This window comes from Colletotrichum navitas (genome assembly GCF_030913465.1).
Source record: "Colletotrichum navitas strain CBS 125086 chromosome Unknown LY79scaffold_11, whole genome shotgun sequence".
NCBI classification, from domain to species: Eukaryota; Fungi; Ascomycota; class Sordariomycetes; order Glomerellales; family Glomerellaceae; genus Colletotrichum; species Colletotrichum navitas.
The window spans coordinates 160,242-172,946 of record NW_026850557.1 but is presented as its reverse complement, the minus strand read 5'-3'; the positions used below and the strand labels follow the sequence as shown (position 1 = coordinate 172,946).

The 12,705-nt window shown below is 50.3% G+C and overlaps 5 protein-coding genes across 5 annotated transcripts; 1 reads left to right on the top strand and 4 right to left on the bottom strand.

The window, feature by feature from the left end:
- Positions 1 to 360: 360 nt before the first annotated feature.
- On the top strand, positions 361 to 2,782 carry LY79DRAFT_667164 (P-loop containing nucleoside triphosphate hydrolase protein; the record flags this gene model as incomplete). The annotated part of the gene is made up of 5 exons (XM_060563338.1): positions 361 to 428; positions 742 to 1,021; positions 1,089 to 1,353; positions 1,421 to 2,091; positions 2,141 to 2,782. 5 exons carry the CDS (start codon positions 361 to 363, stop codon positions 2,780 to 2,782), a joined length of 1,926 nt encoding a protein of 641 aa, XP_060417423.1.
- Positions 2,783 to 3,354: 572 nt separating this feature from the next.
- LY79DRAFT_509227 (phosphoadenosine phosphosulfate reductase) lies at positions 3,355 to 4,712 on the bottom strand (the record flags this gene model as incomplete). Its single annotated transcript, XM_060554034.1, has 6 exons — positions 3,355 to 3,492; positions 3,544 to 3,588; positions 3,683 to 3,696; positions 3,848 to 4,237; positions 4,381 to 4,421; positions 4,486 to 4,712. 6 exons carry the CDS (start codon positions 4,710 to 4,712, stop codon positions 3,355 to 3,357), a joined length of 855 nt encoding a protein of 284 aa, XP_060417422.1.
- Positions 4,713 to 5,104: 392 nt separating this feature from the next.
- On the bottom strand, positions 5,105 to 7,083 carry LY79DRAFT_543586 (uncharacterized protein). Its single transcript, XM_060557060.1, has 5 exons — positions 6,710 to 7,083; positions 6,623 to 6,659; positions 6,488 to 6,561; positions 6,072 to 6,439; positions 5,105 to 6,015 (listed from the first exon to the last, which is right to left on the bottom strand). Exons 1-5 carry the CDS (start codon positions 6,899 to 6,901, stop codon positions 5,475 to 5,477), a joined length of 1,212 nt encoding a protein of 403 aa, XP_060417421.1. The 5' UTR covers positions 6,902 to 7,083; the 3' UTR covers positions 5,105 to 5,474.
- A 1,604-nt stretch (positions 7,084 to 8,687) lies between these two features.
- On the bottom strand, positions 8,688 to 11,085 carry LY79DRAFT_677902 (family 20 glycosyl hydrolase). The gene has a single exon (XM_060564493.1). The coding sequence runs from the start codon at positions 10,997 to 10,999 to the stop codon at positions 8,849 to 8,851; it is 2,151 nt and encodes a 716-aa protein (XP_060417420.1). The 5' UTR covers positions 11,000 to 11,085; the 3' UTR covers positions 8,688 to 8,848.
- Positions 11,086 to 11,208: 123 nt separating this feature from the next.
- LY79DRAFT_543581 (p-hydroxylaminobenzoate lyase) lies at positions 11,209 to 12,395 on the bottom strand. The gene is made up of 2 exons (XM_060557059.1): positions 12,044 to 12,395; positions 11,209 to 11,951 (listed from the first exon to the last, which is right to left on the bottom strand). Exons 1-2 carry the CDS (start codon positions 12,145 to 12,147, stop codon positions 11,489 to 11,491), a joined length of 567 nt encoding a protein of 188 aa, XP_060417419.1. The 5' UTR covers positions 12,148 to 12,395; the 3' UTR covers positions 11,209 to 11,488.
- Between the last annotated feature and the right edge of the window lie 310 nt (positions 12,396 to 12,705).

The following is a 12,705-nucleotide window of genomic DNA, read 5'->3' as shown; positions in this document are numbered from 1 at the left end:
CGGCTTTTGACTAACTCGCTCCTGGGTTGGTTATTGTTGGCGCAGCAATTCAATGCTGGTGCCAGTCTGTACCCGTGATTGTGAAAATCTACAGGTACACACGCAAGAAGATGTCGCCGATGAAGTTGTGGCAATACCAGGGTGAAGCTTGCGTAGGTATTTACCCATAATCACTGTTAGCAAGATGAGGGTAGGTCACTGCATAGTTGAAAGTAGCGATGCCCTGTTATGGATGCCAATCTGGATAGCCGGAAGTATCTAGTGAGATTGGAATTGCGCTGTCTTAGCCCCAAGTTCTCAACTTCTCGATGAGTTAGCCAACTAGGGTTAGGAGGCAGAAGCGGCGTGTACTCGATCCCCATGGGCCAAGACCGAGGTCCTCTTGCCATGTGCATCTTGCTTCCAGGCATCTATCAATTGGTGACCATGTATGACAAACACTGTCTTTGGTTCATTGAGACCCCGGTGGTATTTTGCTCCAGTGCGCCAGAAAGGCTGCCTGGTTGCCTGGGCAATCGATTTAGGCACCAGCTTTTCTGTCAGCTGTGGCTTCGGCACCAACAGGCAGCAATTTGCAGGGACATGTCAGTAATTGATAACAGTGCAACAAATACTGGGAAGAAACAACTTCGAAACCATTAGCAAATATATCAAGAACCCTTGGCCCTTAGTATTGTGATTGGAATGTGATGTGACCATAGATTCGATCTATTGCTTCTACTGACACCGGACATCGTCAAGCACCATGGACGAGTACCATACCAAGCACACTGCCTGGTATCAGGCTTCTGTCGAAGCCTTCGGCAACAAGGCGGCAAAACAGGACCTTGCCAGTTTCAATGACTCAAATAGTACACCCAACCCGGACATGATAGTTGCAGCCCGATTGCGTCCGATCTTGGAGGACGAAGTGGCTGCTGGCCTCATCAGGGGTGTCTTCCCCCGCAAGAGCGGTAATGGCGCTGTCGACATTCACCAAGTTCGAAAGCACGTTAAGCCACTAGGGCCACCAACACTCATCGTATGCTACCAGACGTCAAACTACGTATCCTGTGCTCAGTACTCTGTAGAGCTAACAGATCGCACAGTCTACGTCAGTCCGCCTCGACCGTGCCTACGGCCCGGAAGACACCTCTGAGCAGATCTATCAAGACTTAGTACAGCCACTAGTTCCTTGGGCATGGTGCGGCGGCGTGAGCACCATGTTTGCATATGGCCAAACAGGTTCCGGCAAAACATTCACCGTCAGCGCTATAGAAAAGCTGGTTGCTCAATCGTTGATGGACGGAAATCTTGAGGGCGAACGAAAAGTCTATGCGTGCATCATTGAGCTGGCGGGCAACTCCTCTTTTGGTATGTTTTTCGGATTTATGCTGGCTGATAAATCATCCGTATTCACACGTCGGGTGACTATTCTTAGACCTATTGAATTCACGCAAGCCTATTTCCATCTTGGAAGACTCTTTTGGCGTCACGCAGCTTGCTGGGGCCATGGAGTTCGAGGTCACTGAAGCAGCCACCTTGCTTGACCTAATCGACAGAGCAGCGAGTTTTCGTCGCACTGCATCCACTCTGAAGAATGATGCGTCGTCACGATCTCACGCCATTTGCCGGATACGTATCGAAAACCCCGAAATTCCAACGGACGATGATGGACTTTTGTATCTTGTCGATTTGGCAGGGTCTGAAGCCGCTCGAGATGTGGCCAACCACACCGCCGACCGTATGAAGGAGGCTCGTGAAATCAATACGAGCTTGTCAGTGCTGAAAGACTGCATCAGGGGCAGAGCCACGATCGATGCAGCATCACTGACAGGAAAGCCCAAGAAGCCGACGCACATCCCATTCCGCCAGAGCTCCCTCACCAAGATTCTCAAGCATGTGTTTGATCCCGCCGGCCGGCGAAGTTGCAAAACTGTAGTTGTGGCCTGTGTAAACCCCAGTCTTCCAGATGCCGGCGCTGGTAAGAACACACTGAAGTACGCCGAGATGCTGCGGGTACTCCTGCCCAAGACGAAATCTCAGGCCTATAACCCCAAGGTTCCTTCTTCGTGGTCGAACGGCGAATTAAAGAGTTGGATCAATGCAAACGTAAGGAGACGATCCATCCTGTGCTACATTGTCGGCTAATAGTTCACAGTCCGGAAGCCCTGAAATTTCAGGGGATGTTCTAGCCCCCTTCGAGACGGGTGCGCTTCTTCTTCGCCTTCCCACGCCTGAGTTTCTCACGCGGTGTTTAAAGAGCCCTGGCGTTACGCCAGACCAGGCTCGTGCATTTCAAGCCAAGTTATGGCGCTTACACGTTGATTCTCAAAAGCCCAGTACAAAGCTGTCCGAGGCCAAGACTGAAGACGATTCCCTTCTGGAGAGGAATGATAAAAAGACAGCTATGAACCAGGAAATGCTCTCCTCGAGCGCTGATCCGGACCCGAAGGCTGCCCAGAGACCTTTCAAAGAGCGGATTCGTCCTGGAATGGTAGTACGCTGGAGCCCGCCACCAGCATTCTCTCTAGGAATCGACGGGATGAATATGGTGGTTGTGCTGAGTCCTCAGTCTGCCGTGCGGTCAAAAGTGCGGGATGTAAGCGGCGAGCTGATCAATGATGCAAGCAAGAACGGCGAGGGTAACAAGTATCTCTGTGCAATGGTTCTTCCTGGGTTTATGGCTGACTCTTATGAGTTGAGCATGTGGCGTCAAGTTGTTGTCGATGTTGACGAGATGGAGGCGGAAGTGCTCCTGGAGTATGATACGGCAACGAGGTATTACTACGTGACAGTCTAAAGGGGACCAGAGAGAATTCGCCACTATCAGCTGCATCAAAGAACTGTCCTCGTCCAAGATGTGCTCCAGAAAGTGTACCAACCGTCCCGCCCTCATGCAGCGCAGGCTATCTCCATGTACGACAGCAACTATAAGAGCGATCTGGCCCGACCCAGGTTCTCTCGCTCCTCAGCACCAGACCGGAAGAGAAGCCGGCCTTGTGTGTCGGAAAAATGGTACGACATAATCCTGGCCAACGCGTCGTATGAATATGTGATCATGCTTAACACGTCTCGACTATTGCCCTCTACAGCAGATACCCCCAAATCTCTAAATGCAGCGCTATACCCGTCATCGCTGGCCACTGTTTGGTACGCTTGTATCCTACGTGATGTGTTTTTCAACCACTGCTTTTGCCAATATAACAAAGATTAAAGCCTTTCTAACCATGGGACAACCAATGGCGTTGAGATATATGTGAAATGATGGCGAATAATCGCCGATAGTCTATGCTCTATAAGAATCGCTCCGTTGCGCTGGGTCCGGTTTGTGCTCAACCTCGGAATACAACTCAAGATGTTGCTGTATTGAGTTTATCTATCCCGACCTAGTCTCTCTTCGTCGTCATCCATCAGCTCGTACGCTGGCCGGAAGCCAGCGCCATTCTCTCCTTGCTTCTTCAACTGAGGGTTGGGATGGGTATCTTGCGTTCCCCCTAAACTCGTGTATCCCTTGTATTAACGTTAGTTGTTGTCACCTACCGAGCAACGGAACGGACATACTTGGTCATACAGAGGACAATACGGGATGTCGAAATGACGAATGAACTGAGCCCTGGTTAGCCGTGACCTTTGCCTAGTCGCCTTGTCCATGTCTGCAGTCATTTTTCTAAAGGAACTGGTACACTCGTTTGTTACTTACTGCCCAGATTTCGGCTGCAAAGAAAACAAGTTAGCCTCGGAGCAGAACTGAGTTCAAAGCTGGAAATTGAAATCCCCGTGTCTCACGAATCTTGTTGGAAATAAAAACACAAATCCGATCAAATCAAGAATCATGCAGCGAAATAGGAGCGCATAATTAGCATACCATAGTGCCAATCAATCACCGGGTGCACCCGCATAAAGTCGGGCCAGCCGGAATCGGTGGGATCGAAATGTGTCAGCTTCTCTCCGTGGGGATCTGTCCTCCTTGTCCCGACGAAGATGGCTTTTACACTCGGCCGGTCCGCTAGGTATGCACCTAGTCCCTCTTTCATCGACATGGCGTATCGTTTCACGTCCAGGTGGTATTGAGAACTTGTGGTTTCGACAAAGTCGTCTACTTCGGCAAAGGGGTGTTTGGAGACGATGTACACGGCTTGAAACTGGTTGGGGAAGAAGGATGTCGCGTCGTTCGAGTCGTTCGACTGGGAGGATTGTGGTGGTGAGGGATGACGACGAGCGAGGCAGGCAAGTAGCATGATCAGTAGTACGAGGCCTGCCGCCGATTGTCAGTTGACATTCCTCATACCATTACAGCCTCTTCGTGGAGTGACGAGCGGCAAAACGTTACTCCAACGCGTGCAAGCGATATGTTTGGCTGGTGTCTGAACACTAGAGGTATGGGGGAGGCTAACGTACAGTCTTTTCCTCCATTATACGAAAGCGAGATCTGTTCCAAGCTGTGGTGGCGCATCAGCGACCCATCGACAACGTAGGTCAGGACTGACAAGGAAGCAGACGCACCTATACCTCGCCAAAGCCTCGTCCACTACGTCCAATGACACGCGCATCTGCGACTGTACGTTGCGCAACACCTCCGTCTTCTGGTCCTCGGCCAAAAAGGCGTCTACTCTGATCCGCAGCTCATTGCATACATCGTAGAAGCTCCTGGGAGACAACTCGGAAGAGTGGGGTTTGGCGGGGTAGCCATTTACGGCCGTGGCAGCGTGGTCGCCATTCCCAAGTACCATTGTAGACCGCGTGTTGTATGGATGTGGGGACGTTCGAGCCTGTATGATGATCGAAGATCGAAGAGGTGTCGATAAGCAGAGGGAGCTCGGCGGCGGCGACAAAAGGTGAATGCGCAGTGAATGCGGGACGCGAGAGTGTCCATTCAGCATCCTCGGCAGGCGGCAATAGACGACGGGGACTTAATACAGGCTAGCGACATGCACATTCCGATTCTGCCGGCTTACCTAAACAGTAAGCGCCACTTTCGTCGTCGACCGCCTTCTGATGGAAGCCTAGCGCGGCACGTGAAAGTCTCATTTGTCCTCATTACCTAGTGACTTGCCGGGGGTTAAAGACCCCGAAAAATCACAAGGTGCGCTGAGGCCATACATTGACAGCAATTCTTTAGCGCTTCAAGGATCACCCTTGGGTCCCTCGAGCAGGTATAAGCTACGGTTCATCGCAAGCTGTTTTAAACCATCCAGCTTGGGTCATGAAGAATATTCCAAGTCACATTGCTTATAAGCAATGAGAGCCCTTACCATGAGGAGCCCATCGAGTGGTACATGCTTACTTGAAGCTGGCTTAATACCCCATGGCTTAAAGGCCTGACTATCCAGATTGCCTGGCGGCCGGCATGTCTCGTCGCTAACTATAGAGTACATGCTTGGTGCGTCTTTGCTAGTATGGATTGCTGCATAACTCTGGCGCCTTGCTAGCCCCAAATGGAGATTGAGTTGCCAAAACAATCGTCTAATAATGAAGCGCATCTAAGGTGTGATTCACTCCTCAATTGGCGACGGTTGAGATCGTGGAAGAAGCCTGGCTGGACCGGCATAACATTGCGGTGGTGGGCTCAACGGTGTTGCAACTTCCACATCCACCGGCGCAAACTCATCAGAACCGTCGTCCGAATCCCCAGCTGTCAAGGCGGAACTAGCATATCCCATTACTGAAAGGCGGTTTTCGTTGAAGGCAGCACCAGATGGTGTTTTCGGCTCTGGATTATTCGACTCCACATCCACAAACATCGGAATCGGAAGACTCTGCTGGCTATAACTCCCAAACGTACCCCCGTTCAGGGGCTTCTGTTTAAAGTAAGCTTTAATGCTTGGCTCGGTCGTCTGAGCATTGTACGAATAGTGCGGTTGGTTCAACCTGTAGATAATTAAGAGAGGCCGAAGGGTCGGTATGCAAACACAAATGACGGCGCAACAGAGCTCGGCCTCGGACCAGATCAATGCTGGAATGATATCCCATGATGTGTCCCTTGTGAACACATGTGGGAGCGTGGACATTCTGACAATGGAAATACACGTTGTGCTAACGCCAATGTCAGCCAGTCAAGATCCTGACAGAGGGTGCCGATTTACACTTACACAAAGCCAAGCCCGAAACTGACATACAGGGCAGCTTTCTGCATCGGCTTCAACTTCAACTTGCCGAGCATAGGAATAGGCATCAGAAAAATAATGATGTCGGTCACCAAATGCACACTGGCAGTGGCCATCCACCACACACCCTGATTATAACTTGCTTGCGAGTCTGTCTCCCTTCTCCACCTGGGAGTGTTGACCACGATAGCTGAGACGAAGAGCGCGATGCCGAACATGCCGATGAAGCCCATCATGATGTCACAAAATAATATGAATTTAGGGAGGATGAAGGCTCGACGATATTGCAGGAGGAAAGCCATTTTGACCACGATGAACGTGAGGTGGTAGCACAACGTTGCCGATATCACCAACTTTTCACCAAAGTCAGTATCCAACTGGAATATGGGCGGGTGTCTCACCCTTGATCTGATGCCTGCTTGATTGATGTCTTCTGAAAGTGCCCAAGCATGCTTTCCGAGGCCAGTAGTTGTGCCTGTATTCATGAGGTCAGCTGCCAAGTTTACCCTCGAATATGGGAAAGAACATCGTCTTACCTATAGCAAATACGACGCCCGTGGACAGCGCCAGGATCTAAATTCGATTAACGCATGTTCCAAAACAAGAGTAGCCTAGTGACTGACGTATGAGATAGCGACAAAAGAATCATCCGCCCCCCATTTCTTCATCAGAACAGCTCGGACATGGACGCGAAGCGCTACAAATATGAGTGTGAACGCGAGAAAACTAGCGCTCATGCCGATGAGGAGCGGTCCTCTATCTTCGTTCATGCTTGACTGCGCCGTTTGATCATCTGGGGCCGGGGAATAGTCCATTATGGTCTCTGAATTGAAAGGCAGAAATGTTTATTAGAAGAATGAGTGGTATGGGAGATTAGGCGGGCAGTGAGTTTTCCAAAATCGGTGGTTATACAGAAGAAAACAGGAAGCTTTCATTCAGTATCGTAATGAATGTCTTTAGCAGTGCCACGGAAAAAGACGGTCCATGTGAAATGGGAATTCAGGCTGTATAAGGAATATAATTGATTCCTAAACAGTTTTAAGTTGGCCCTTGAGCTGTCACTTACCTTGTCCGGTATTCCTTTGATCGCTAAAGAAGACACATTGTCTATAACTACCGGATGCGTCAACGCCACGGATCGATTTAGCCACCACGACACTCTCCAGTTGAAAAGTATGCACTCCGCCTCAATCGTCTATGCCGACCATGCCGACCATGCCGTCATGCTAGACTGCTGAAACTTGAGAATAGAGATAGCGATCGACATAGGATGGGATTCTGCTGGATCGTTATCAATCAAAGACCCAGACACAAACAATGCATGTAGTTGTAGCTATGAAGAGGACGGCAGAGCTTCGATTTCGGCTCAAGTGCCTTCCGATAACGAACCAACGAAAGCCGCATCTCGAGTGGCTGCGCTGGCAGCGAACTATTTCCGTCTAACGCGTCCGAAGAGTATGCTACTAGAGGGAAGTTCAAATCACAGTAGGACAGCATTTTGGTCAAGAACGCCTGAAGTGGCGATGCCATCGACTTTAAAGCCAGAAAAAAGCTACGCCCCAAGTCCGTCGTGAAGCTCTTAATGTATATGATCAATAGTGGCGATGATAGGCTCTTCAGTCCTATTGCTTAAGTTGCTTTTCAAACCCCATACGGCTGTTCTAGAAGTTTTCTACTATGTAGAAAGGAAAAAAAGAAAAAGAAAAACGAACAGCGTTAGCAGCATCGGTAACGCAATAGGTATAGCGACCCCGGCGAGGAGACAAGGGTAGCAGAACAAATGAATGGCGTCAAAGGATTAGCTCTCCGATCAGCACAAATCCACAAATGACCATTAAATTAACAAGTTGTATGTGGGGGTTTCTCAGTCTTTATATACATCCACCAATATTGGAATCAGCGTTCCAAGCATTGATAGTGTCGTGCTACTTGACCGTGCTCCAGATAACCCCAAGGCATCGGTAGAACGCCACCAGCCAGCAGCGCCAAAATAGCTCCCTGCCAGCAGTGCCAGCAGCCTCTTTTGTCGTCACTGTCGGCATTACCCCCATTTTCATGCAGTCCTTAGCGACAAAATCGGACCCTGTAGCCTGACACACAGTGTATGCAAACTCCAGAGATATAGTGACTCGAGCCTCCTTGCCTAGGTAGTCCCGTGTGCAAGGCTCAATATCTGGACCGGGCTCGACGAGCCCCTACAGACAACATGAGTCGGATATTAATCGGAGTTATCTTTGACAATTAATGAACTTATTAATGTGTTGAAACTAGCCACAAACTTGTGGTAGCCCGCTGGGATTGGTTGGACCGAGTACAATAGAGTTGTCGACGAGAGAAGTTGCGGCCAGAAAAGCAGCGAGGAACATGCGATGATGGAACGTCTTGAGTGTATGAGAAGAGAAAAATAGTGAATGAGGTAGTTATTAATTCGGAATTTGTTAGTTGTTTTGTCATCAATGAAGGTACTTATCAAGTCAATCAACGCAGTACAGGCGGTCTTTTGAAGTGTCTTCGAAGCCGGCGAAGACTACTTCATATGCAACAATTTTAATCATTAACCCGAGCTCCCAACACTTGTGCTTGTAGTTCACTGCATGTGTAGTTTACTCATGTCTAATATTCATGTTTGATACTCATGTTTAATACTCATGTTCAGGAACACGCATATTACATAGTGTCCCCAAAGTACTTTCCCCAGTGGAGGCCTGTCTACTAGACCTTTTCCCTACATGATGGTAGTGCCAAAAGACTGGTGAACGTGTCTATAACGGAAGATTCATGTCTCCTTCGACGACTAGGCTCTGTAGTCCGGGACCGGTGATGCTATCGAGTGGTGCGACGAAAGCCATCTGGCTCCAGCTGAATAGAGTGTTCCGTCCGCCATACACAAAAACTTCGAATCTTCCCACAAACTGCCCATCAATCCAAGCAATACTTCCGTGCAAGCTATCTGTCGCGATGGTGGCATTCGCTGGTAGGGTCGATAACTTCACCGCCTCGTGTGATGAGGTAGAGACATTCGCCCAAATGCGGCCAGGGTGTCCTGGATCAAGGTCCAGTGCGTCTCGTTCACTTACAGAACGCAGTGGATATACACAGCCGTCTGCGCTGAAGGTGAGGCTACCATCACCGTCTAGAGAGAGCGTACTGTCTGGACCAGTGAGTGTAAATGGCCCCCCGAAAGACAACGACAGAGTGTAGTTGATGCCCTTGCTGCCGTGGCCGAGGTGTACTGTCTCGGTATCGTCGACGGAACGATTCCAGGTCACTAGAGGTGCGGAAGCGTTGGGAGACGGCAAGGTGCGGTCAAGATTTTGGCCCGGTGCGAGGGGTGAGAAGAAGTCGATGCTGGGTGCCACATCGTCTTCCACAAGCTCCGGGCCCCGATGGCCGCTCCACGCGCGGGCACCAGTAAGTGCTATGCCTCGGCGCATTGCATAGTACGCCTCGAGCTGAGTGGAAGCGTCAGGGCCGTTATCGTTCCACGCAGCCATGATAGCGCCTCCGTTGGATGGCGATCCATCGGGTATCTGCATGGTTTTATTGAAAGGGTTAAAGTCGGCGGGCGTCCACTGCCACCCAGGCTCGTCTGCGAAATTGAGCACGCGGCTCTCATTGAAGAACTGTGGGTATTTGGCGGGGAGAATGGGCATATGATCGTTCTTGAGCGACATGTAAGCCCACCAGTCCTCCGAGTTGATAATATCGTATCCAGCATCGGTAAGGAGCACTGGGTCCGACTGACCATACTGCCAGTGCTGGATTATGACATCCCTAGAGATGGTGCTATTTTCTGAGGGCTCATATGTGCCCCAGATAAGAACCCGCTTGCCAGTTGTGGAATTGATAAAATCTGACATCTCGTTGACGAACCCAATGTACACATCAGCCAGTGTTGCGTCGTACTCGTCCGCGCCAACGTGAACTTCCTTTGTCTCGAACCATGGAAGGAACTCGGACCAAATACGCTTGACTGTGGGAATAGACTCCGGATGTGACAGATTCAGCAAGTCACGCTTTGCCAGAGAAAGCTCAGGCTTCCACTTGGTCAGGTATAGACAGTGACCAGGGGCCTCGATTTCAGGGATGATGGTTACCCCCCTTGCAGCACAATGACTCTGAAGACTGGAGAAATCTTCACGGGACAGCGTCTCGTTCTCGCGGCCATGGAGGATCGGCAATAGGGATTCGTCTTCTGGTCGCAGTGAGAAGTGCGAGTAAACGTCTTGCCAGGATTCGTTACGCCCCCGATTGAGTGGATAGTTGTCGCTCAGGTGGTAGTGGAACTCGCTCATCTTAAAGAAAGATGCGTAGCTGCACAGCTCCTTGAGGAATCCTGGTGCGTACCATTTGCGCCCTGCGTCGAGCATGAAACCTCGCGTGGCATACGCTGGCGCATCAACAATACGCCCCACGGGGAGAGACCCATTCTGAGAGAGCAAAAGCTGGAGTAGCGTCCTGGTCCCCCACCACATGCCGCGGGCGCCCGTTCCACCAATGGATGCGCTGACGGGCGAAATATCAAGTTCGTATCCCTCAGACGTTGGATCACCGTTCTCGTACGCGAGAGAGGAGGCGTTGCCGTGGAATGGGCCGAGGAAAATGCCACTGGCGTTGGCAGCGTTAGGAAGGCGGTCGACGCGCTGTAAAGTCCAGTTTACGCCCGTGAGCTGGCTAATGTCTTGCTGGAAAAGACTGGCGAAGTCATAGCTACTAGGTGGTATCAAAGTCAACCCATCAGTATCAGCTATTGAGGCGAAGCTGTCATCGATGTATATGGCTTTCGAGCTCGATGCAACTTGCCAGACGGCTTCTGCAGGGGCACTCGGTCTTTCGAGGGTGGGCGGAAGTAGTTGGAGACCCCAGGCTAGAGCTGGGGCGCAGAGGACCGCCGCAACACGATGAAAAGTCATCTAACGCGGCGTCTGTGAATCCCTGACCTTGCAAGTTAGGTCTGGTGAAATGCATCCAATTGAAACACTGGCAGTTCATTCTTACTTATAATCGTTGATTGAGATCCAAACTCTTCATGCGTTTCTCTCACTGTCCCCTCACTTTATCTTTGAGGGATAGATCATCATTGATAAGATGCCGTACCCCGCATACTGGGATCTCAATGTAACAACACACAACCAATGCTAGAGTAACGTAACCGCGACGATGGGCCGTGGCCGTGCTAATTAGTTATCAATGTAGCAGATTACAAGGTTCAGGATTAGGTCAAAAGTCTCTTCTGGACCACTGCTCTCTTACACGGTTAACACTCAGGACTATCAACCAGCCTTCTCTTCTCACTGATATCTCAACAGAATCATAATCAACAGGAGTAGTGCCTGTTCGCAAACCAACAATGGGGCCCGAAACCATCGAGCTTGACTTTTCAAGGGCGTGATGCTGACCCATCACACTGAGATCGGTTGCGGAGCACCTGGCTCGGCATTGTACGAAATCCGACCGGCGGGCAAGAAGAAGAGCGCAACCAAGGCTCCCTTGCGTACTTCGGGATAATGATGTGTACCCGGCCCAGGAGAGGTCCAGCCAGCACCCTGCCACCCTTGCATTCCCCTCAGTTCGGCGTCTGGATCTAGCTGGATAACGCAGTTGATCTCGCCATACGGATGAGAGTGATACTGGCCCTTATACTCTTCTTTGCTGTTCATATAGACCGTCGTGATGCTGAAATACCTCGTCTCGGCCGAGGGGAGGGCGATTTTACCCCGCCGATATTTCCGGCCTTCGATCTCAGTCTGGGCTACCCATCCCTCTTCGAGACCTTGTTTGATCAAAGCACAGAAATCTTCATAAAATTGGTTGCCCGGGCCGTAGTGTTTGTTTAGTGTACTCTCGAGGGCTTTCCCAGGCGTTCTGTGAAGATACAAATTGTTACCACATATCTACCTCATGGGTTTTGGATGGAATTCGAGGCCAAGCGCGGGTCCCAAACAAAGGGGACTTACAGGTCCTGGACCTCGGCCAAAAACTCGCTGCATCGTGAAATAAACGTCCTTGCTGTTGGCCATTTAGTAGCATCGAGAACCTCTGCAGCTTGGGGGTGCTCCATACTTTCAGACGTGGACCTGGATAATGGCTGATGATTCAGGTGGTAGGCTGGTGGATGTGAAATGGGTGGTCGAGATGTTCGGAAGTTGCCGTTGGATGGTAGAGAATGCGGGGAAGAATACTATGGTACCAGGCCGAAATAAAAGCTCCCTGTCAGGTATTTGTGGCACACCCCACTACTATAAAGCTTTTCTGTTGGTGAATATTCCCCCTCTATAATGATGTTGGCTATGGGGGATAACATCACAGGGAGCTTTTACTTGCCCCTGCCACCCTGTACGCCGCAGGCTGTGTCCCTTTAAGTGCGGATGGACCTCACTAACCCCCCGTGAGGGGTAAAGCAAATCAGACTACGGCAATTAAGTCCAATAACCAATAGTTTTATAGTACTTCTAGTTATATAGCGTTTTGCCTATGCCGGAGGTACCAACAATCTCCACCTTTACATAACGGTACTTTATAGTCTAAGCAGCTCTACTAGAGCCTCGTTAGGCTAGACTGTTGCGTTATTACACCGCTCTAGGCAACAGTTATCTAGGTAGGCAATAGCAAGGTTCTA

What these genes read in the sequence shown, in the direction of transcription:
- LY79DRAFT_677902 (XM_060564493.1), bottom strand. Translation starts at nt 10,999, where the DNA reads ATGACTTTTCATCGTGTTGCGGCGGTCCTCTGCGCCCCAGCTCTAGCC.
- LY79DRAFT_543581 (XM_060557059.1), bottom strand. Translation starts at nt 12,147, where the DNA reads ATGGAGCACCCCCAAGCTGCAGAGGTTCTCGATGCTACTAAATGGCCA. An exon ending in TTGGCCGAGGTCCAGGACCT is followed by an intron (nt 11,952 to 12,043) that starts GTAAGTCCCCTT and finishes GTATCTTCACAG; the next exon opens with AACGCCTGGGAAAGCCCTCG.
- LY79DRAFT_543586 (XM_060557060.1), bottom strand. Translation starts at nt 6,901, where the DNA reads ATGGACTATTCCCCGGCCCCAGATGATCAAACGGCGCAGTCAAGCATG. An exon ending in GGGCGTCGTATTTGCTATAG is followed by an intron (nt 6,562 to 6,622) that starts GTAAGACGATGT and finishes TCATGAATACAG; the next exon opens with GCACAACTACTGGCCTCGGA. An exon ending in AGTTTCGGGCTTGGCTTTGT is followed by an intron (nt 6,016 to 6,071) that starts GTAAGTGTAAAT and finishes CATTGGCGTTAG; the next exon opens with CACAACGTGTATTTCCATTG.